Genomic DNA, 25,511 nt, shown 5'->3' with positions numbered 1-25,511 from the left:
GTTACATGGGGAGGGTTTACGGGGGCTGTACAGAACAGCTGATAATAGCATGTTACATGGGAAGGAGGGTTTACAGGGGCTGTACGGAACAGCTGATACCACGTTCACCAGCATGTTACATGGGGAGGGTTTTCCAGGGGCTGCATATAAAAGCGTGGACGTTTTTTTTTATATAAACGTGACGAACACATAATAATATAATTAATAACCAAAGCTGTGCACAATGGAAATCGAGTGAGCAATCCAGAATAGCATAACACATGGCAGCAGTGAGAGGAACTGAGCCTTTTCTGTAGGATGCCTTTCATGGAAGTTACTAACAATTGCTAACCATTGTTGCTATGCAAGCACACAAGGATGGGACAGCATTGAAACACTGCGCACATTGACACAGATACTATATGGGGCAAGTTCTCTCCGCGAAAACCTATTAAGGCCGATAAAATACACAGAGGTGATGCTTAGACATCGCACCAGGCAATCATTTTAGGTAGAAGGCAACTTACAGAGTCCGTGGCACGGTGCGCTAACCGTTGTGCCACCGCTCACCTACATACACACACATTCACATAAGACCACAAAATAACACACGTTTCATATACGGTACTGTACCGACATCCACACACTGACACACACGTGAGGACGTTGACAAATGGACAGGATGACACATTTATACACACACACACAAAGATCCCCCATGTAGCCTTAACAGATTGTTGGGGCAAGTGCTGTTAGCGAGCACCTATGAAGGCCGGAACGGTACACGAGGAGGTGGGTGGCCAACACCACCCCGGCCGCCTTTGTCTTCCCGGTGGCGATGTTTACACACCGCACTAGGTACTCATTTGAGGCTGAGTTGACCTAGGGGAGGCCCAGGACCGGTTCAGATAATCGTCACTGATGTTGGCCGTGAGCGGGAATCGAACTCGGGTCGCCAGGTTCGTAGCGCAGCGTGGCGCTAACCGCTCCGCCACCGCTCCCCATCCTAGGGGACCCCAGAAACACACACGCGTTTTAACATACACACACACACGCGTTTTAACATACACACACGAAGAAACACACAAACACGCAAGACTCGCACAGCTAAAGCCAAGACACAAATCCCCCACTACCACCACCACCACCAACCCTACACACATTAGATCCTGCAGGGAACTCGTTTTGTGAGTCCATTGTCTCGTGAAGGTCTATAGAAGGAATGGTGACCCCCCCCCTACTAACACCCCTCCTATTCAATTTAATGATTACATTTTCAACCACGGCTGTTGCTATACGGTGGCGTTACGCTGAGAACTACGGCGCGTCCTTATAAGGCGCGCGTGTCCTTATATGGTGTGGCGACTGGGCGGGTAGCCCTGGGCCCCCACCCCACCATGTGGGGGGTGGGGTTTTGGGTGGTGGGGGGTGGGGTTTTGGGTGGTGGGGGGTGGGGCTTTGGGTGGTGGGGCTTTGGGTGGTGGGGGTGGGGCTTTGGGTGGTGGGGGGTGGGGTTTTGGGTGGTGGGGGGTGGGGCTTTGGGTGGAGCTTTACGTGGGAAGTGGATGGGAAGCCCTTTAAATTAAAACAAAACAAACATCAACACGGTTGCCAGTGACAGCACCGCCGTGTCCTTAAAAGGGATTGTTAAAAAATATATACAAAGTACTTGAAACATATACAGTTATGTAATATACCAGAGGCGACGTTTCGGGAAATGGACCTTCGTCATAACAATAACCCTTTGTGCGATCACGTTGCCTTTTGCTATCACAAAAAGGGTCATTGCCCGAAACGTCGCCTATGTTTTGTTTCTTTTAAAGCGTCCGATTAGCACGGCTGGCTACGTACGGTGCGAAAGTAGTTCAATGTACACACGTAGCACCGCCAGCTGATGTTGTTAAGGTTAAAGCAGATTATGTTTGGTGATTACTGTGTTGGCAGCGGTGCAACAGCGGGGAGCGGTGGTGCAGCGGTTAGCGCTACGCTGCGCTACGAACCCGGTGAACCGAGTTCGATTCCCGCTCACGGCCAACACCGGTGACGATTATCTGAACCGGCCATGGCCATCCCCTAGGTCAACTCAGCCTCAAATGACTGCCTGGTGCGATGTGTAGACATCGCCACGAGGGAGACAAAGGCGGCCGGGCGTGGTTGCTGTCCATCAATCCCCTCGTGTGCCGTGCCGGCCTTCATTGGTGCTCACTAACACCACTTGCCCCAACAGTCTGTTCAGGCTTTTATTTGTTTGCCAAATCACGAACAATAACCTCAACACGGTCGTCAAACAGTGTGGCCTTAAAATGAAAATATATATTCTGGGTTCTTTCGGTAAAGTCACGTAGAAGGAAAATAATAAAATAAAAAAAATAAAACAATAAAATTCTCACGACGTTTCGATTGCAACACAAGCAATCATCATCAGCTGTGAAAACCACAGCAATTTTTTTTAAAGTGGCGTTTTTGATTGCTTGTGTTGCAATCGAAACGTCGTGATTATTTAATTGGTTTATTTTTATTATTTTATTATTTCCCTTCTACGTGACTTTACCGAAAGAACCAAGAATATGAATCCCTGCAGTCACGAAAGCTTTAAATCGAAAAATGAAAATACATGTTAAAATTAGATAACAGTGAAATGTATCCTTACAGTATACATGTATTTGTAATTCATGTTATAATGCACGTATCCCGGTCCCGTGATGGTTGTTGTCATTTTATTCGCTGGATCGCGTTCGCTTCGTCTCATCAACCTCGTCATTGTTGTTGGTGCGATGTGCCTGCTGTATATTTTCTTAACATTAATGTGTTTTTGTTCCTTAAAGACAACTTTAGCCCGCATCTCTCACGCGTTCTCTCTCCGTTGTTGCCTCTTCATCCGTACGTTGTTCTTCTTACGTTGTGTTTAAAAGAGCTTCATAGCTCATCGGATTCCTTCAATACAAATAAATATTCTAACTCCAGTTCTGTGCCGATGCACCATGAATCTTCCCTTGCAAACTCCTAGCTGGGCAACTGGCTAAACCTCACTTTATTCCGCGCAACAAATACACATTTAATGATTTAGACGCGTTGCCGCCTTATAAAGGTGTCCTTACGTGGTATAATCATAGGCGAGGCTTACTTGATTGAGAGGGGGGGCTGGGTGGTATAATCATAGGCGAAGCTTACTTGATTGAGAGGGGGGCTGGGTGGTATAATCATAGGCGAGGCTTACTTGATTGAGAGAGGGGGGCTGGGTGGTATCATCATAGGCGGAGCTTACTTGATTGAGAGAGGGGGGCTGGGTGGTATAATCATAGGCGAAGCTTACTTGATTGAGAGGGGGGCTGGGTGGTATAATCATAGGCGAGGCTTACTTGATTGAGAGAGGGGGGCTGGGTGGTATAATCATAGGCGAGGCTTACTTGATTGAGAGAGGGGGGCTGGGTGGTATAATCATAGGCGAGGCTTACTTGATTGAGAGAGGGGGGCTGGGTGGTATTATCATAGGCGAAGCTTACTTGATTGAGAGGGGGGGGGGTGAGTGGTATCATCATAGGCGAATCTTACTTGATTGAGAGGGGGGGCTGGGTGGTATAATCATAGGCGGAGCTTACTTGATTGAGAGGGGGGGTTGGTGGTATAACCATAGGCGGAGCTTACTTGATTGAGAGGGGGGGCTGGGTGGTATAATCATAGGCGGAGCTTAATTGATTGAGAGGGGGGGCTGGGTGGTATAATCATAGGCGGAGCTTACTTTATTGAGAGAGGGGGGCTGGGTGGTATCATCATAGGCGGAGCTTACTTGATTGAGAGAGGGGGGCTGGGTGGTATAATCATAGGCGGAGCTTACTTTATTGAGAGAGGGGGGCTGGGTGGTATCATCATAGGCGAGGCTTACTTGATTGAGAGAGGGGGGCTGGGTGGTATTATCATAGGCGAAGCTTACTTGATTGAGAGGGGGGGGGGGGGTGAGTGGTATCATCATAGGCGAATCTTACTTGATTGAGAGGGGGGGCTGGGTGGTATAATCATAGGCGGAGCTTACTTGATTGAGAGGGGGGGTTGGTGGTATAACCATAGGCGGAGCTTACTTGATTGAGAGGGGGGGCTGGGTGGTATAATCATAGGCGGAGCTTAATTGATTGAGAGGGGGGGCTGGGTGGTATAATCATAGGCGGAGCTTACTTTATTGAGAGGGGGTGTTGGGTGGCCCTTTAAACCAAGTTAAACGTGGCTCCAAATAAGGGGGAGCATGCCCCCTTTATGGTGGGCGGGGCTTGTAGACGGGTGGGCGGGGCTTGTATACGGGTGGGCGGGGCTTGTATACTGGTGGGCGGAGCTTGTATACGGGTGGGCGGAGCTTGTCATTGGCTGCCGATGGCTTCACGGCCATGGGGGGCGTGGTCTCTGCGGAACAAGGCGTAGTGACGTCACTTCGGTCGGAAAACACAGAGGCGCGGTGACGTCACCGCGTCCGAGGTCGCGACAACTGCCAATCAGACGCCGCTGCGTCACGCACCGCAGAGCTAACAAAAAACGCGATGACGTTCAACTCTTCCCCCAGCTCGTCGCATTGCTCTGAGATGACGTCACGTCGCTTTGTTGACACCGCGCCGTTACGTCACGACGACACAGCGTCGTTGTTCCGAAATGTGATGACGTCACCGCGCGTTACTTTTTTGTCCTCAGATGACGTCACCCTCGCTCGAGATACAGTAGAGTCGATTGTAAACATTGAGATTATTTTGTCATTGTAATGTTTGTAGAACGCGCAGCGGCACGAGGAACACAAACAGACGAACCCAAATGCTTTGGCAGTGGCAAAAGAGCACAAACATTAAATTAAAATAAACTCACCACGTTGATCAACCATCAACCCATCATCACTCCACTGCTGGATGAAAGAATCCCCTCCCAAGCTGCTGCCAACACTCCCACGTATCCCACGATCCATCAATCCACCCAGGATTCCTCCCACGAGGCTTGACCTCGTCGCTCCGTCTCTCGCGGCGGACGTACACTTATTGTCACCCTTTGACTGCCGCTCCGTGCTGAGTCTCGACCCCCAGGGGCCAGCCCATCCCTTAGGGCCCTGCCAAGACAACCGCAGGCGAGACTCGAAATTCAATAAAACTAGAAGCAAACCTGGAAAAGCATTTGCGAGTAGCAGCAACATCATCAATACCAGCTGACATCACACGTCTCACCCAAAGAGAAGCAATTACAACATTAGGGGTTGAGTTAATTAAATGTTTGACCAAATATAACAGATTTTGATTTAGAGCTTTCGTGACTGCAGGGATTCATATTCTTGGTTCTTTCGGTAAAGTCACGTAGAAAATAATACTAATATAAAACAATTGTTTTATATTTGTATTATTTTATTATTTCCCTTCCACGTGACTTTACCGAAAGAACCAAGAATACAAATATAACAGGCCATTTTTAAGTTGGTAATTTTGTATGGCCCGCGAATTATGTTATAAATATCCACCCCTGCCTTACGGCCACACCACGCTTATCCCGTGGTTCCCATGAACAGCGAGTTAGTCAGGCGCACAACACCACCACCGTATTTTAAATCAAACGTCGAGGGTGCGTCTAATCATCCCACGTGCCTTAAATAAGGCGGACACGGCAATTATTACAGCCTGTCAATGACATCAAAACCACCCCCATCCCTTCGATTTAAAGCTACTTTCGTGACTGCAGGGATTCATCTTCTTGGTTCTTTCGGTAAGGTCACGTAGAATTAAAATAATAAACATTAAACATAATAAAATAATTCTCACGACGTTTCGACAACAACGCAAGTAGCTGTCCTCAGGTGAAGAACATGTCTGTCGATAAGACAGCGTCTGAATGACACGTCCTGGGCTTGGAGCGTCTATTTAAGCTGGGATAATTATGTAATAGTTTTATTTTTTTTATTTTATTATTTCCATTCTACGTGACTTTACCGAAAGAACCAAGAAGATGAATCCTTGCAGTCACGAAAGCTTTAAATCGAAATTTAATTGAAAAGCCATTCGTCAGCCGTGTCAAAAGCGTCCCGGACAAGGACCCCGGGCACGTTCCAACCCCTAAGGAGACGGAGCGACTAAAATGATCTCGCGTGTTCGTGCTTGCAATGGCTTAGGAGTTACGTCCGCAGTGTAGTGCGAGATGGTAGATTGTGGATGTGGAGGAGAGGGGGGAAGAGTTATTTATCCAGCAGTGGGCTAACCCTGGTTATGCAAGTTGTACTAATTTGCGTCTCTCTCTTGAGTGTGGGGGAAACTCAAAAGATTCTAGATTTGAAGCTTTCGTGACTGCAAGGATTCATATTCTTAGGTTTTTTTTCGGTAAAGTCACGTAGGTAAAAAAAGGGAATTATTTAATTATTATATTATATTATTTTATATTCTTTTATTTTTATTTTACTTTTATTAATTTGAATTTTTTACCTACGTGACTTTACCGAAAAAACCTAAGAATATGAATCCTTGCAGTCACGAAAGCTTCAAATCTAGCACTTACTCCTCTGTCACGTGATTGGATTGGTTTAAAGCTTGTTTTTTTTATGTACATTTGGATAGATTGTGTTGGTGCTGCTGCTGCTGCTGCACCAAGCCGTAGTTAACACGACGAAAGCTGAACACATTTGTCAATAAACCTGTCAACGGCACTGAAGTATAAATGAGGTTTCGTTTCGGGGGCAATGGTCCTTCTTCATAGCGCTGAATTCATATTAAATGTAAAATTACTTATTGATAAAAAAACTTTACATTTATTTTGATGGTGATCTCAAAACTGCCGATGGGTTTTTTTTTTTGCGTAATGCGAAAAGGCAAAATAAGAAGAGGTTAATTTACCCTTTCTGGCAATAGAAACTAGGTCCCATTTTGCTGACAGCTTTGTGTCCACGTTTCCCTGCGCGTTGTTTAAACCTCCGTTTTCCGGCCTGCACTATTCTCCTGTTAGACATGACCTGGAGATGATGATGCTGCTGCTGCGTTGACACTGGTGCCCTGGCATAACTAACAACAAACTCAACAAAACACGTTTGTCAACAACAACAAAAACCGTGCGTGGCCTTTAAAAAAAAACTAAAATATAAATAAACGGACGACGTTTTAGTGTTACGGTCCTGCGCAGCACAAAGTGCTTATCGCCCAGAACATCGCTTATTATACACAGTATTCTAAATTAGTTTTGTTATTCTGTTATGATTCGGGTTTCTCATTTACAAATTTGATTAAGCGGAACGGAGTCCATAGATGGGTGTGGCTAGCTAGTAGGCGTGACTAAGGCTGTGAGGTGGGGGCTGGGGGAGGGGCTGGGGGGGGCTGGGGGAGGGGCTGGGGGGGAGGTTTCCACCGCATAGGGGAGGGCGCGCGCAGTGTCCACTGCAGAGGTGGGGGTGGTGGGGGTAGGGTAGCGTGGTGTCCACCGTGAAGGTGGGGGGGGGAGGTGGGGGAAAATGTGGGGGGGGGGGGCGTGTCCATTTAAAGGGGGGAGGGAGGGCGTGTCCATTAAAGGGGGGAGAGGGCGTGTCCACAATTAGGGGGCGGGGCATCGTTGTTGGGGGGCGGGGCATCGTTGTTGGGGGGCGGGGCATCGTGGTTGGGGGGCGGGGCATCGTGGTTGGGGGGCGGGGCATCGTGGTTGGGGGGCGGGGCGTCGTTATTGGGGGGCGGGGCATCGTTGTTGGGGGGCGGGGCATCGTGGTTGGGGGGCGGGGCATCGTGGTTGGGGGGCGGGGCATCGTTGTTGGGGGGCGGGGCGTCGCCTTGAGCCGCTTCGCTTCCGTGCGGACGGGTTCAGAGCGAGGCAGCATGGCGGAGCGCTCGGAGCCTCCCGCGAAGCGGCCGTGCTGTCGGCCCTTCCCGGCGCCTCTCTCACCGCGCAGGACCGCGGCGTCGGGCGCCGGCCACAGTCCCGAGTCGCTGCTGGATCTGAGCGCCAAGCGGGTGGCCGAGAAGTGGCCGTTCCAGCGCGTCGAGGAGCGTTTCACGCATATTCCTGAGCCCGTGCAGAGGCGGATCGTGTTCTGGTCGTTTCCTCGCAGCGAACGCGAGGTGTGCATGTACTCGTCGCTCGAGTGCTCGGCCGAGGACGGCGAGGAGGAAGCAAGCTGCCCTTCAATCGCGGCGTGCGACTTCTTGAAGGCGGATGCGTGGATAACGTACTGCAAGTCGGTGAGTCGAGAGTGAGGAGGAGAGTGGTGGGGGTGGGGAGTGACCTGTGATGACCGATTGACCTGACCCTGGACTCTGTGTGGCGTCGCCCTACTTGACCTGGCCATGCGTGTGTGTGTGGTGTCTCCGGGTCGTGAGTCGACGAGGAGAGACGCCGATCCCACGTAAGCCGGAGAACGATGCCGGACCACAGAATGCTGAGGCCGCCCCCCTTTGGTGGTGATGTGACGTGCACTTGACCTGACGTTCCATGACCTGGGCCTCCCAAAGGCGGTGGAAGCTAGCGTCGTGTGTGTGTGTATATGACGTTTGGTGTGTGTGTGTATATGCCGTTTGGTGTGTGTGTGTTGTGGATATGATATGATGTGTGTGTCGACTCGGCCTCAAATGTGTATCTAAGTGCGTTGTGTAAACATCGCCACTGGGGAGACAAAGGCGGCCGGGCGTGGTGTTGTCCACCCACCACATTCGTGTGCCGTGTCGGCCTTCATAGGTGCTCGCTAACAGCACTTGCTCCTACAGTCTGTTCAGGCTACACGGGGGATCTTTGTCTTTGTACAGTGTGTGTGTTAGTATACTGTATGTGTATGTACTGTGTGCGCTTGCTTTAAGGCAATGGGGGGAATCGAAGCTTTGTACGTACCGTACTGTGTGTGTGTGTGTTTGTACGTGTGTGTGCAGTTCGTCTCGTGTGTGTATATTGTGTTGCGTGTGCGTGTTGCGTGTGCATTTTTGCGCATTGTATGTTTCTGCCTATTGTATTGTCCGTATGTATTCTGTATCGCGTGTTGTATTATGTTGTGTGTGTTGTGTTGTGACGATGTATGTGTTTTGTGTACACGCGTGTGTATTTTGTATGTGTGTGTAATGTGTGTGTGTAATGTGTGTATTGTGTGTGTGTAGTGTGTGTGTAATGTGTGTATTGTGTGTGTTGGGGGTTTAACCGGGTTTCCACCCCCGCTCAGCTGCTCACGCGTGCCCTTCCGGTCTCCCCTCCCCTCCATCCCTCCTCCTCCATCTACACCCCCTCCTACCACCACCACCTCCATCTACACTAACACCACCACCATCTACATCTACACTAACACCACCACCATCTCCATCTACACTAACACCACCACCATCTCCATCTACACTAACACCACCACCATCTCCATCTACACTAACACCACCACCATCTACATCTACACTAACACCACCAGCATCTCCATCTACACTAACACCACCAGCATCTCCATCTACACTAACACCACCACCATCTACATCTACATTAACACCACCACCACCTCCATCTACACTAACACCACCAGCATCTCCATCTACACTAACACCACCGCCATCTCCATCTACACTAACACCACCACCACCTCCATCTACACTAACACCACCACCATCTCCATCTACACTAACACCACCGCCATCTCCATCTACACTAACACCACCACCATCTACATCTACACTAACACCACCACCATCTACATCTACACTAACACCACCAACATCTACATCTACACTAACACCACCACCATCTCCATCTACACTAACACCACCACCATCTACATCTACACTAACACCACCATCTACATCTACACTAACACCACCGCCATCTCCATCTACACTAACACCACCGCCATCTCCATCTACACTAACACCACCAGCATCTCCATCTACACTAACACCACCACCACCTCCATCTACACTAACACCACCACCACCTCCATCTACACTAACACCACCACCACCTCCATCTACACTAACACCACCACCACCTCCATCTACACTAACACCACCGCCATCTCCATCTACACTAACACCACCACCACCTCCATCTACACTAACACCACCACCACCTCCATCTACACTAACACCACCAACATCTACATCTACACTAACACCACCACCATCTACATCTACACTAACACCACCACCACCTCCATCTACACTAACACCACCACCACCTCCATCTACACTAACACCACCGCCATCTCCATCTACACTAACACCACCACCATCTACATCTACACTAACACCACCACCACCTCCATCTACACTAACACCACCAACATCTACATCTACACTAACACCACCACCATCTCCATCTACACTAACACCACCACCATCTACATCTACACTAACACCACCACCACCACCTCCATCTACACTAACACCACCACCATCTCCATCTACACTAACACTAACACCACCACCTCCATCTACACTAACACCACCACCTCCATCTACACTAACACCACCACCATCTACATCTACACTAACACCACCACCATCTCCATCTACACTAACACTAACACCACCATCTCCATCTACACTAACACCCACCACCATCTCCATCTACACTAACACTAACACCACCATCTACATCTACACAAACACCACCACCATCTCCATCTACACTAACACTAACACCACCACTTCCATCTACACCCCTCCTACCACCTCCTTCATCTACACCCCTCCTACCACCTCCTCCATCTACACCCCTCCTACCACCTCCTTCATCTACACCCCCCTCCTACCACCACCTCCATCTACACCCCCCCCTACCACCTCCTCCATCTACACTCACACAACCTCCATCTACACTAACACCACCACCATCTACACTCACACCACCTCCATCTACACCCCCCTCCTACCACCACCTCCATCTACACTCACACCACCACCACCTCCATCTACACTCACTCCACCACCTCCTCCATCTACACTCACACCACCACCTCCTCCATCTACACTCACACCACCACCGCCTCCATCTACACTCACACCACCACCACCTCCATCTACACTCACACCACCACCACCTCCATCTACACTCACACCACCACCCTCCTCCATCTACACTCACAACCACCACCTCCATCTACACTCACACCACCACCTCCATCTACACTCACACCACCACCACCTCCATCTACACTCACAACCACCACCCCTCCATCTACACTCACACCACCCACCTCCATCTACACTCACACCACCACCTCCTACCACCGCCATCTACACTCACACCACCTCCATCTACACTCACCCCACACCACCACCTCCATCTACACTCGCACCACCACCACCTCCATCTACATTCACAACCACCACCTCCCTCCATCTACACTCGCACCACCACCCTCCATCTACACTCACAAACCACCACCTCCATCTACACTCACACCACCTCCATCTACACTCACCCACACCACCACCACCTCCATCTACACTCACACCACCACCACCTCCATCTACACTCACCACCACCACCTCCATCTACACTCACACCACCACCTCCTCCATCTACACTCACACCACCACCTCCTCTATCTACACTCACACCACCACCTCCTCTATCTACACTCACACCACCACCTCCTCTATCTACACTCACACCACCACCTCCTCTATCTACACTCACACCACCACCTCCTCCATCTACACTCACACCACCACCACCTCTTCTCCACTTGCAACACACACTACCACCACCACCTCCTCTTCTCCGCCATGTACACACATCCTTCGGCATCTGCTGTTACCACCTCATTCTATACAGAGAGAGGGTATATCCCTTCTACATCTCTTTGACATCTACACCTCCTCATCATCCTGCTGCTAAAGCCTGCCCCATACCTCCTCCTTCGCCTCATCCATCTACGATTTTACAAAATCTCATCCTTATTAGCGTACCTTGCCCACCTCATCTAACACCTTCCTACAACCTCGTACACTGTCCTCCTGCTCATATTGATTCTCCTATCTGCATCACCTCCATAATCCGCTGCCGCTGCTAATCCTACCCACACACCTCCCCACCTCTTCATCGCCTTCTCTGCGATGGAGCCCGTGTGTGTGTGTGTCTTTGTCTCTGTGCTTGCGTTACTGTCCGTGTGCTTTGTCCGTGTCTCTTGTGTGTGTGTGTGGGTCTTTGTCTTGTATTTTCTGTGGCTTTGTACACACACACAGTTTGTTAAGGCTATCCGGGGCATCTTTGTCTTTGTACTGTATGTGTTTCTGTGAGTGTGTCTGTACGTGTGTCTGTCTGCCTGTGTTATATCACTCTCTCTGCAATGATCACAGCGGCCTAGGTCTTGGTTCATGGCACGGGTAGAGTACATAGATAACACAACGTGTGTGTGTCTTTGTGTTTATTGTGTCTGCTCCTGTGTTCCTTGTGTACCTGTCTCTGTGTTTACATGGGGAGCGGTGGGGCAGCGGTGAGTGCTGTGAACCCGGCCACCCGAGTTCAATTCCCACTCACGGCCACCAACATCAGCGACTATTCATATGAACCGGTCCTGGGCCTCCCCTAGGTCGACTCGGCCTCAAATGAGTACCTGGTGTGGTGTGTAGTAAACATCGCCACTGGGGAGACAAAGGCGGCTGGCCTCCCACCCCCTCGTGTACCGTGCCGGCCTTCATAGGTGCTCGCTGACAGCACTTGCCCCTACAGTCTGTTGAGGCTACATGGGGAGGGGGGTCTTTGTTGATACTGTGTATATGTGCGGCTGTCGCTGCTATGTTTGTCTCTGTGTCGATGTGCGTATCTCTCTCTGCTTGTACCTCTGTGTGTGTGTCTCTGTGTGTGTGTCTGTGTCTCGCAATCTGTGTGTGTGTTTTGTGTCTGTCTGTTATGTGGTATCTCGTGTGTGTCTGTCTCTGTGCGTGTGCCTTTCTCCATCTCTGTGCGTGTCTCTCTCTCTTTGTGTGTCTCTGTGTGTGTGACTTCTCTCTCTCTCTTGCTCTCTTATCTATCTGCGTGTGTGTCTGTCTGTGTAATGGCCAGGGGCCTGTCGGGGTCTTGTTTCACGGCGTGGCTCGAGAGAAGGGGGGGCTCCTGGCGAGGAGGCTAGGCTAGGCTCGGCGGATAACGCGATCCCTTTGTCTGCTGGTCGCGTAATGAACACCCGAGGGTGGGCCTGGCACTCCGGGCTGCTGCTGCTGATGATGGTGGTGGTGGTGATGTATGTGGGGGTGGTGGTGGTGATGGTCGCTATACTGCTGAGGATGGTGGTGGTGATGGGGGGGGTGGTGGTGATGATGGTGGTTGCTATACTGCTGCTGATGGTGGTGATCATGATGGGGGTGGTGGTTGTGGTGGTGATGGTCGCTATGCTACTGAGGATGGTGGTGGTGATGATGGTGGTTGCTATACTGCTGAGGATGGTGGTGGTGATGGGGTGTGCTGGTGATGATGGTTGTTGCTATACTGCTGCTGATGGTGGTGATCATGATGGGGGTTGGTGGTTGTGGTGGTGATGGTCGCTATACTGCTGAGGATGGTGGTGGTGATGTATGTGGGGGTGGTGGTTGTGGTGGTGATGGTCGCTATACTGCTGAGGATGGTGGTGGTGATGGGGGGTGGTGGTGATGATGGTGGTTGTTATACTGCTGCTGATGGTGGTGATCATGATGGGGGTCGTGGTTGTGGTGGTGATGGTCGCTATACTGCTGAGGATGATGGTGGTGATGGGGGTGGTGGTGATGATGGTGGTTGTTATACTGCTGCTGATGGTGGTGATCATGATGGGGGTGGTGGTGGTGATGGTTGCTATACTGCTGAGGATGGTGGTGGTGATGGTGGTGGTTGCTATACTGCTGCTGATGGTGGTGATCATTATGGGGGTGGTGGTTGTGGTGGTGATGGTCGCTACACTACTGATGATGGTGGTGGTGATGGGGGGGGGGTGCTTTTCTGCTGCTGCTGGTGATGAGGGGGGTGGTTGTGGTGGTGATGATGGGGGTGGGGGGATGGTGGTGGTGGTTGTGGCGATGATGGTGGATGCTATCCTGCCGCTACTGCTCATGCTGGTTGTTTATGCTTCTGTTGTTTGGGTTGATGATGGTTTTGGTGGCAGCGATGGGTACGAGTCGACTGACCGTGGCAGTGATAATGGTCTTAATTGTACTGTTGTTGGAGGCCGTGGTTGTGGTGGTAGCAATTGTGATGGTAGTGTTGGTGGTGGTGATGATGGGAGAGTGATATTGACGTTAGTGGTGGTGGTGATTGTAGGTCACTATAGTTTATGGCATTGGGGGATGATGATGATGTTGGCAGTGGTTGATGATGGTGATCATTGTAGAGATAGTGGTAGTTTATGTAGTGTTGGTGGTGATGATGTTAGATACGTAGTTGTGGTGGTGACGTGGTTGTAGCGGTGGTGATGGCGTTACTGGCGATGGTTGTAGTGTTGATGTTGGTGGTTATGGTGGTATTTTTTTGGAGGTGATGGCATCAGTAAGGAGTGGTGGTAACGGTAAATGTGTTCATGTGTGGTGATGCTATTGGATGGTGATGTTCGGAGTGGTTGGTGGTGGTTAGTATATTCATGTGTGGTGATGCTATTTGATGGTGATGGTAGGAGTGGTAGTGCTGGTTAGTGTTTTCATGTGTGGGTGATGCTGTTGGTGTTGATGGTCAGAGTGGTTGGTGGTTAGTGTGTTCATGCGTGGTGCTGTTAACGGTGGTGATGCTTAGAGTGGTAGTGGTGGTGATGGTTAGAGTATTCGTGTGTGGTGATGCGATTGGTGGTGGTGGTAGGTGTGTGCGGTGTCGGTGATGGTGAGTGTTCGTGCGTGGTGCGCTTTGGTGGTGAAGGTTGGAGTGGTGGTGAAGGTTGTGGTTATTCACTTTTGGTGTGATGCTATTGGTGGTGGTCATGATGACGTTGATTAGGTTATTGGTCATAGTTCATGCCCCTGTTGATGATGCATGCAGTTGCGTCACTTATTCTGGTGTTCTCGATGGTGTTTATGGCTTTATTTCCCCTGCTATTGTTGATGGTGTTCTTGATAAGAGCCACTATAGTTGTTGTTAGCATGGTTGATGTCGATGAATGATGATGGTTCGGAATTGTTGATGGTGACGACGTACTGTTGTTGATGGTGGTGATGGCTGTGACGTTGATGTTCCTATCCTGCTGAATGTGCTGATTATGATATCGTGTCTGCTGATGATGATGCTGCTGCTGATTTCCTTGATGCAGCTGTTGCTGTTGATGATTATTGATCCTGATGTTGATGTAGCCAATGTGGTAGGATGCTGATGCTGCTGTTTCTCTTGTTGATGGTTCTTTGTGTTGCCATAGTTGGGGCTGATGCTACCCTTGTCGATACAGCTGTTGAGTGCACCTATGCTGCTGATTTTTTGTGCTAGTGCTCGTGAGTGATATTGGTGCCGTGTTTGCCTGCTGCTGTTGCTGCAGCCGATGCTGCTGACGATGCTATTGTTGACAGTTGCGATCGCCGCCGCTACCCTTGCCGATGTTGACGGTCTCTGCCGACTCTACTGGTCGAAGCCTCTGCTACTTATCACATGCCGCATATGCTGCTGCTACCGCTGCTGCTTCCACCGTTACGCCTGCTGCTGCTGATGATGATGATGGTGGGCGGCGGCGGCGGCGATGGCGATCGTACACCGGGGCGGCACAGAAGCGAGGACGATTCCCGACTCCCGCACGGTTCTCGTAACAATAAAGACGGAGAGAGAGAGGTGGGGGGGGGGGGGCCCGCGGTTTTTGCGCATAAAAAAAACAACCGAGAGACCCCCCCCCCCCCCCCCACATCGTCGCCACATCGCAATCGGCGAGAGCGGCGGTGGCGGGCGGCACCTCCCCGTGACCTCCGCACACCGGCGACGTTGACATTGTGGCGTTGCTCTCGCTGGCGCGTCGTCGTCGCCCCCCATGACCGTTGTTGTCTCTCGGCCACGGCGGCCGCCGTGCAGTGGTGAGAATGAAGCGAATGGCGGAGGCAGATTTTTCGGCCGATTGTGTTCGGCAGGGGGGGGCGGTGGTGGTGGCGGCGACCCGAGGAAGGAATGCGCGATGGCCGCGAGGAGTTAGGGGTCAAGGGTTGTCAGGGGTTAGGGACTAGGCCTGGCTATGCGTACGTCACCAACGGGGAGAGTAGAGTTAGGGGGTCGGGGTGTAGGGCTGCTGTCAGGAACAGGAGTAAGGGGTAAGGTTATGGGTGAGGTTACAGTCAAGGGTTTGGATTTGGGTTGGGGGCAGCTGTTTCAGGGTACAGAGGTAAGGGTTCGGGTCAGGGGTATGGGCCAGAGTTGGGCCTGGAGTGTCTGGAACGGGGCTATGGAAGGGGTCAGTAGTAGAGCTTACGTTGCAGATACAGGCGTCGGTTATGGTAAAGGGTAGGGTGTCAGGTTGAGAGGTGTAGAGTAAGTGTGTCAGGAACAGGGGTAGAGTTCTGGATAGGCCTCGTGTGCGAAGTACAGGGTCAGCATCAGGGTTAGCCTGTCTTGAACGGGTAGCGGCAGCGCTAGGCTTAGTTTGTTTGGTACAGGGGTAGCATCATGATTAACAGGGGTAGGGTTGGGAAAGTGTGTCTTGTGGCTAGGTCTAGTGCAGTGTTCTTCACTAATTTTCAGAGGCGGTGGGTGGGGGGGCACTTTCGCCCATAAGACACCATCATTGAGAGGGCCACCACACATTTGAAACTATTGGGGTTTGACAGCAGCACGATGATAGGTGGTGTTGTCACGTGGTGTGTATTGTCGGGGGCAGCACATCAAGGCCCGGTGTTTGGTTTTGGGTCAGAATCTTACGCCGCGTTTGGCTTTCATCAGCATCGCCAGCTTTATTTTTGCCGTGCCGACCACGGCAACGTGTAGCGGGAGTCGCTGAGACTCTGCGAGGGTGGTGGTGGTGGTGGACGCACCGACTATTAATATCTCCTACCCAAATATTACTCCTCCTGACACCGCACACCTCAAGCTGGCGTCGCCGGCACACTGCACTCTCGATCTGTAACTCTTCTGCCGGCCTCACAGTCTCTTCCTGCCCGCCACCATCATTGTTGCCTCTTGCACATCTTTCCTCCCCCGTCATGCCTCTCTTCTTCACGTCTCTCCTCTTCCATCATCATCGTCATCATCAGTCACCTATTCATGTATTTCATCTTGCCCCTCCATCGCCACCTCTTCTCATCCCTCCACATCCCACGTATCTCTTCACCTCCGCGGCACCTTTCTTCCCCCTTTCGTCATCACCTCCCTCCTTCTCGTCTCTTCCCATCATCGTCATCATCAGTCACCTATTCATGTATTTCATCTTGCCCCTCCATCACCACCTCTTCTCATCCCTCCACATCCCACGTATCTCTTCACCTCCGCGGCACCTCTCTTCCCCCTTTCGTCATCACCTCCCTCCTTCGCATCTCTTCCCACCATCGTCATCGCCTCTTCGCTTTTTCCCTCTTCCCACCGTCGTCGTCGCCGCCGCCACCATCTCCACTTCTCGCAAAAGCGATCACCGGATGAGTCGCACCCCCCCCCCCGGCGCCGTACGTGCCGCTGCAAGAGTTTTTCGCGTTGCGTCTCAATTAAAGCGGCGGCTTTACGAACAACAAGCCTCTAAGATGCATGCCCAGTTTAAACCCCCGTTCCTTTTTCTTCTCTACCCCGGCTCCCGCACTGACCCCCCCCAACCCCCTTACTGCACGCCCCCCCCAATCCCTGCGTCTCCATCCCCCCCCCCCTTCGTGCCGTGTTTATAATGCGCACTGCCTTCCTGCATGTTCACCCCCCCCTCCGCCTTTTCCTCTCTCGCTCTCCCGCTCGCTCTCCCTTTCTCTCTCTCTTTCTCTCTATCTCCCCCCCCCCCCCTCGGTTTTTTTTGTACGTTCTCTAAAAGAGGAGAATTCTCTTTGCACAATAACCGGCTTCCCAGTTGCTTGTGCTCCGCGAGAGCTGCCTTTTGAATTGAATGTACAAAAAAAAGAGGCATGCGATGGGGTCGGGTGGGTGGGTGGGGTGCGGGTTGCTGTATCTCCCTCCCCCAGGTCCCTTTTCTCTCCACCTCTTCTCGTTTTTTTCGTGTTGAATTCAACACGGGGCATTAAACGAATGGAACGCAATGGAGACAAATGCATGCGTGCACCTACATACACGCAAACGCGCTCAAACACACTTCACTTGCATACACAAACCCACCTGCATGCAAACCCACGCGCACACGCACCTACATACACGCAAACCCACCTGCACGCACATGCCCCTACATACACGCAAACCCACGGATACAAAGACGCACATACATGCACACGTGCACGCACTCACGGGCGCACATGCACACACGCAAACGCATGCACCCGAGCGCGGCCAGGGTGTGGGGAGTGAGTGGGGAGGTACAGGGAGTCAGGGCTGGGTGCAGGGAAGTGCAGGGAAGTGCAGGGGGATTGGAGAGGGACACCGGGCATCAAAAGGGAGTGCAGGCCAAGGCCGGGCACTGCCAGTGAAGGGGGGGTAGGTGGCCAGGTCGCTTGTGGCCGCCGCGGTGGCTAGGAGATGTTAACTACCTCGCCTGGTCTACAGGAGGTCGTCTGTTTGATCCCGATCCTGACGCCTGCTGCTGCTGTATATTTGGAGTTTCCGTATCTCTCTCACTCTCCCCGTGGTCTCGTGGATTTTTCCCTGTTCCCTCCGGTTTTCCCCTCCACATTGAGAGCCAACCGGCATTTTAGAGTCTTTGGCTACTGCTATGTATGACAGCGAAGCTAAGCGCTCGGTGGACCTCACCTCGTAAAATAATAAAAATAGTTGAGTTTAGAGTGCGGGGGATTGGCAGGGAGGTGCCGGGAGGTTCAGGATGTTGACAAGTGGTGCCGAGAGCATTGGGGGGCAGGGCGAGTTGGGGCGGGGGGGCCTCATCTTACTACCGGCATCAACAAGTATGGATTCGTGCAGTCACGAAAGCTTCAAATCAAGATTCAGCCTCCTGGTCTTTTCGTCCAAGTGTCCTGCTCCTTAGATCTGAAACCCTAACCCCCCCCACCTCACCACCCCCCCCCCCATGCCTCTTAAGCTAAATCCCCGAACCCTGAACCCTAACCCCAGCTCCAACCTGAACCCTGGGTTAGAGTCTGTATGAGGGCAGCATTAACAGCACAATTACCTTCATCGACCGCTTCGTTATGCCGTGGCCAGGGTGAGCTGGGGGGGGGTGGTGGGGGGCGGTGGGGGGGGGGGGTTGGTGGGGGGCGGTGGGGGGGGGGGATTGTGTGCCCTGAGTTTCACTCCTCCTCCGACTACTCCGGCCCTCCTCGCCTCCCTGCGCGCTCTCGTGTCTCTCTCGTGATTATTGGATTATCGAATGATTGGAGCGCTCTCGGGAGCAGTAGTTGCTGGTTCGTGAGACGCTCTTTGTAATGCGGGGGCGGGGGATTTGGAGGCGCTGGGAGGGGGGGGAGCCTTACCCCCCCTCCCTGTGACCGCACGAATGTGAAGCTCCGCTTGTTGATACAGCGGAACAACAACACAACAACACAACAACGCTAAAACAACAACACAACAACAACAACGGAGCAACGTGGATTCATAATTGCAACGTAACTTCTTAACGTGACGCTAATCACAAATGGTGACGATGTAATGGTTCTCTTATCGCCTTTGGGTATTCGTCGCCGATATTACGATTCCTGATTGATCTTTGGATCGGCACGCGTAAACGATCATTCCGACCTTGCCGGATTTTATCCCGACCTTTCGGACGTTTCCTGAAGTTGCTTAGAGCAAGTTGCTAGGCGGATCGTCGCTTCTCCAATTTGCTAATTTGGTTGTGAGAGATGCCAATCGGCTTACGGGTTGGGCTGCCGCGACAGCATTTGGCGCGTTTGACGCTCGTACACCACATCGGGCGGTCCGCACGTGGCCCAAACCAGACATCAATTATGGACGTGATTGCCGCTGCGATCTGAGACGCTTGTTACACACACGTACCGTGTGTTGAACTTCTTTCACACCGTACGTAGTTTACCGTGCTAATCGCACGTGCGACGGCGGCGTGTCAAAGTGCGCGCGGCGATTTCGCAACTCGCGGGCGGCGAGCACGCACATACGCATAAATACAAAGATAAAGATCACCTGTACAGCCGTAACAGACTGTTGGGGCAAGTGTTGTTGTTGGCTAGTGGCACCTATGAAGGCCGGCTGCGGCGCACCGAGGCTGTGGGTGCCGATATTTTACCACACACCACACCAGGTTCTCATTTCGGGCCCAGTTGATCTCGGGTGGGGGGGGGGCAGGACCTGTTCAGGTAATCGTCACTGGTGTTGGCCGTGAGTGAAAATGTAACTCTGTTTTCTCTCTAAAAATAAAACATAATGAAATAAAATTCTCTAGTGAGAATTTTATTTGATTATGTTTGATTTTTATTATTTTCCTTCTACGTGACTTTACCGAAAGAACCAAGAAGATGAATCCCTGCAGTCACGAAAGCTTTAAATCGAAATGGAACTCTGGTCACCGTATTCGTAGCGCAGCGTACTAACGCCTACACTACCGCTTCCCACTGCATACAAAAAACAAATGTTCCCCCGTATAGCCTCAACAGACTGTTGGGGCAAGTGCTGGTAAGTGAGCACCTATGAAGGCCGCCTTTGTTAACCCCAAATACTCATTGAAGGCCGAGTCAACCTCGGGGAGGCCCAGGACAAGTCCAGATATCCGTCACTGGCTTTAACCGTGAGCAGGGGTCGAACTCGGGTGGCCATGTTTGTGACTGGTCTGGGTAGGCATGAACATTGCCGTAGAAGTGTCAACTGGTGGGGTGTGTGGTGTGTGTGTGGGGAGCGGTAGCGTCGTGGTTAGCGCGCTGCGAACCCGGCGACCCGAGTTTTATTCTCACTTGTGGCCAACAACAGTGACGATTATCTGAACCCTAGGTTGACTGTCTCAAATGAGTACTTACTGAGGTGTGTAAATATCGCCACTAGGGAGACAAAGGCAGCCGGGCGTGGTGTTGGCCACCCACCCCCTCGTGTGCCGTTCCGGCCTTCATAGGTGCTCGCTAACAGCGCTTGCCCCAAACAGTCTGTTAAGGCTACACGGGCGATCCTTGTCTTTGTGTGTGCACAACTGAAACGGGGATACAAAGGCGTTCTGGCGTGGTGCCTCCCGCACCACCACCCCCCACACGTACCATGCGGGCCGTCGGTCGGCACTCGCGAACGACACTTGCCCCAGCAGCCTGTGTCCTGGATACACGAGGCATCTTTGTCTCGTGTGTGCGTGCGTTTTGGTACCAATCGTTTGCACGTGCCTGCCATGTTTTGCATTGTGCCGAGCCACGTCTGCGTCACACGTCACTGTTTGCGTTCGTGAACACGTCGGCTCCCCGTTGTGCCACAGCTTGCTGACGATCTCTAAGAAACGCAAAGCCCGTGCCCCCCCCCCCCACCACGCTCCTACCCTTTATGTCGCGTTGCAACGATCAAACGTTTGTTTAATATTATTGACCTTGGGGGTCTGGTTTTATCATGCAAATACATGTCTATTTTTTCTGCATTACACACATTTGCGAGAGCCCTTTGTCAATCCCACCACTGGATGAAGGCCGAGGCCCAAGCCGTGCCTGTTGCTTGACCACACGTCACCAGGCCGGTTGGTGAATGATTGCGTAATGAGGAGACCCAGGGTTGGATTGAGTAACATGTTACTCGCCACTGATGTTAGCCATGGGCGGCAATTTAATGCAGTGGCACAGTGCGCCAACCACTGCGCCACCGCTCCACCACCTTATTCATGGTCGCTGCCTTTTGACCAAATCTCCCGGAACGCAGCGGAGTTTGGCAGGCCTCGGAAGCTAAGCAGGGGTTGAGCCTGCACCGTGCTTGGATGGGCGGCCACCGTGAGATGAGTGGGGAGAGGTAGGAGAGTGCATGGAGGGATGTAGAGTGAGATGAGCGGGGAGAGTGAGTGGAGTGGAGAGAGGTAGGAGAGTGCGTGGAGGGGAGTAGAATGAGTTGAGAGGGAGGCAGGGGCGTGAGTCCGTGAAGGCTCGTGCATGACGGCGAGGACAATCTTTGAGTTGCCGCGAGCCCGGACCGAGGCCCAGTCGGTGACCGTGCGTCTCTATGCCAAGGGCGAGAGGTCACCGCGGCCACAGCTGCTGATAGCACCGCAAAAACCTCGCCCCGCCACAACACTTTCTGCTCACTGACAGATCCAGTGCGGTTGTTACTGGGGGCGACACCCCAACAGTCAAGGTCCCGCTCTCGCGTCGCGTTGGGTCCTTGCTTGCGCGGCACATTCCCGCCCGCCCCGCTTTGGAGGCCGATGCCGCCGGCCTACCGAGCAGGTGGAGCTTCGCTGGCCGTGTAGGAACCCCGGCGATGTATTTCCCCCTTCTTGCCGTCGTTTGTTTATTTGCGCGTTGTTGTTGCGGAGTTCCGCAACACGAAAACGCCGCAATAGTTTTTTCCGGCGTCGCTTCAACGGAGGCCCTGGAAGTAGAGAGAGAGATGGAGTTGCGGCCTTCGAGTCGGTGCGCGCCCATGGCGTGGTTTGAGCATCTCCGGCAGGAGAGCCGCGGTGGGTCCCGGCCCGTCGCGTTTTTTTTGCAAGTCGACCGTCGTCCGGCGAGCTTCGTGTCTATCGGACGGCGAAGCGTCGACGAATCAAAAACCGGTGCAAACCGGCGCACAAGGGGAGCCGCTGCCAGCGATCGATCGGGAGGGTCGATTTACCTCCGTCGCGGTGGACAATGTGCGGGTTCGTGATTTTTTTTTAGTTTTTTTGCTGACTATTGTTCGTCGGCGCGCACGTTTCGTATTCGTGCGTGTGGTTGTGTTTGTGCGTGAGGCCATGTTTGCGTGCGCGTGGTTGTGTATGCACGAAGCTAATTCTCCCTGCCTAATGAGACGGGGGGCTTTGTATCAGACGGGTCGGAGGTTCTGTGTGGGTCAGCGGTTCCGCATCGAGGGGAGGGTGGGGGTCAACGGGGGGGGGGATTCTGCATCATCGGCTGTCTGTGGCTGCAAGTGTGAATGTAGTGGCTGTGGACTTGTACAGTAATTCGTCGATTATAATATCCATATCTTTCCATCATGATACATGCATTGAATGATGGCGGCAACAAATGATTATCACCATCATTTACATTTCACTTTGTTCACGGCGCTACATTTTCAGCGTGCGTTTGTAACCACTGCGACTCTTCATAGGAGATGACCACCGCTCTGAACCCGGCGGGCCTGAGGTTGATCCCCGGCCCACGGCTCACGGCAGTGGAGAGTGACATCGGAGCCGGTTCTGTGCCAACCCCACGTAGAAAAAAAAATCCTCGCTGACCTGACCGGTTTAGGCGAAGTATGGTCAAACAATCCTCATGACTGACAACCACATGGGGGAGACCTTCATGCACCAGTGGATTGATAAATTGCTGTAAATTATTCATAAATCTTGTATTATGTAGATTAAGGTGCCAACTCGACATTCAAGTTGGTTATTTTCGAGGCCCTTGCCTCCCCCTGGTTGTATTCGCCTGCCCGGAAACTGAAGTCGCTGCGGAGTTTGAGACAATCGCTCAACGTTACCCATAATAGAGGTTATTTATTTAGGTTGGATCGCGTGAATATAAACGTGTCGTTAAACTCGCCACCACCCGACACAGCCAATTAGAAAGGCTTTGTCGCGTGAAACAAAACGTGCCAATTCGTTACGAGTTCAGCTAAACCGGTCGTGTGTTGAAGAGCAAACCCGCTGCAACATTTACAATTCGCGTGCCGTGAAGTTTAGCCGGTAACTAACAAAATCCAGCCTCGTCAGGCGACAGCCAGAATTGTGGAGAAAATCCTCCCTCCTGTTTTGGCCTTAAACTTTACACCGGGCGCTCCACGGAGTCGAACAATGCATTGCAGTCATTCCACACACTCGTCCAGAGGGGGTGGGAGGGGGGGAGCATAGACTCGGCGAAGAAGAGGAGGGGAGGGGGTGATCCTGAGTAACCGGTAACCACGCTACAGAGTGTAAACGACATTCTCGGCTGTCGGACATTTTTACACCGACGCTGACTAGTCGAGAGGAGGGCGCGCGAGCGAGCGCCACGCACAATTGAGACTTCGCTTTTTCCACGTGCATTTGCCAGTGGCCCCGTCGGTGTTCGTTCGCGCCACGACAGCTTCCACTTGGTCCACGGTGACCGATGTCTCCCTCGCCCTGCGCCCAGTGCCAGATTAATTATCCTCGTAGCAAAAGTAGCTACTACATATGTAACTACGGGCCCCGCACTTTCAAGGGCCCCGCACTTTCAAGGGCCCCGCGCTAAATGCTTTCAAGCTATCAATTCCGGTTCAGTGATTCTGCACTTGCTCTATTACTATAGTACTATACCGCCTTCAACTTTTACGAACGATTGGGTGTTTAAGGTTAGCGATTTGCCGTATTATCTGGCTGCATAGCAAACGAAAAAATAGAATGACTTTACTATGCGAGTTAAAAATTTTGCGTTTTAATATTTGCGTGTTCTTTTCTTAAATTTAGGGTCCCTAAATTTGTGCTGCAGGCCCCGCACTAGCTTAATCCGGCACTGCCTGCACCGCAGTCTCGCTCCCTCGGTCCTTTTCCTCTTTCTCGCTCCGCTCCACTGCAGGAGCCAACTCCCACTGCATCACACCGGGGAAGTCGTCTTCGCTGTCGCGACCCGCAGCTTCCGCACCTCCCTCAAATCCCGTCTCTCCTCCCGAGCCCGTTCTGCTACTGCTGCTCCCTGCGCCTGCCATGCAGCTACGGCGATGTCTACCCTAAGCCCTATCACTACCCCTGTCACTACCTCTTACTACCCCTATCACTATCCCGACTCCTATCACTAGCCAAAGCCCTATCACTACCCGTATCTCTACCTCTATTACTTTTGCTCTCACTATCCAAACCCTATCACTACCCCGACTCCAATCACTAGCCAAAGCCCTATCACTACCCCTGTCACTACCTCTTACTACCCCTATCAAGTGATACAGTAAATTTGGCTGTGACGGTCCCACCTGAAGACGGAGACTTGTGTTGCCTCCGAAACATCGTGATTTAATTAAGTTAATTTCATTAATTATTATTTTATTTCATTTTTATTTTTTACCTACGTGACTTTACCGAAAAAATCTAAGAGTATGAATTCTTGCAGTCACGAAAGCTTCAAATCTAGGATCGCTATGCATTTCCACGCGATGAGCCACTTCGTTGAGCTCTCATTAGTGATGGCCACATCGCTTCTGAAAAAGAGCTACATAGCTCAGTGGGCCTTACGTGGTAAACAATCAAAGATACGTGGTAAACAAACAAAGAAGAGTTCGCAGTTTTTATCGTTTTAAAGTGGATAAAGGGGACCTTGGCATCCGCTGTCGATGAAAGAGGATCACAGGGCCGGACTTTTGGCACCCGTGGGATCCTTTGGCTTCTTTGAGCCCCGTGCGTGGTTCGTTTGAGACGGACCTCCGGCATGTGTGCCGAGTCCAACCGGTGGGGGAATGTTCGAGACGGCGTGAAGGTGGCGTGGGGGGGGGGATACGGTTAGGGGAACGGTTGATCTTTGGAACCCCCGCGTGTATAGGAGAATGAACTTGCCACACGA

At 51.9% G+C, this 25,511-nt stretch overlaps 1 protein-coding gene across 1 annotated transcript in view; it reads left to right on the top strand.

The window, feature by feature from the left end:
- Positions 1-7,781: 7,781 nt before the first annotated feature.
- ZSWIM5 (zinc finger SWIM-type containing 5) overlaps positions 7,782-25,511 on the top strand; it is a 99,032-nt gene continuing 81,302 nt past the window's right edge. The window contains 2 exon segments of the mRNA XM_061562782.1: positions 7,782-8,070; positions 8,073-8,144. Of these exon segments, the coding sequence (XP_061418766.1) occupies positions 7,782-8,070; positions 8,073-8,144 (361 nt within the window).

This window comes from Lethenteron reissneri, chromosome 4 (assembly GCF_015708825.2).
Source record: "Lethenteron reissneri isolate LAM-NWPU_2019-01 chromosome 4, ASM1570882v1, whole genome shotgun sequence".
Classification (NCBI taxonomy): domain Eukaryota; kingdom Metazoa; phylum Chordata; class Hyperoartia; order Petromyzontiformes; family Petromyzontidae; genus Lethenteron; species Lethenteron reissneri.
Note: the sequence above shows the minus strand (reverse complement) of the source record. Positions and strands in the feature narration are given on the sequence as shown.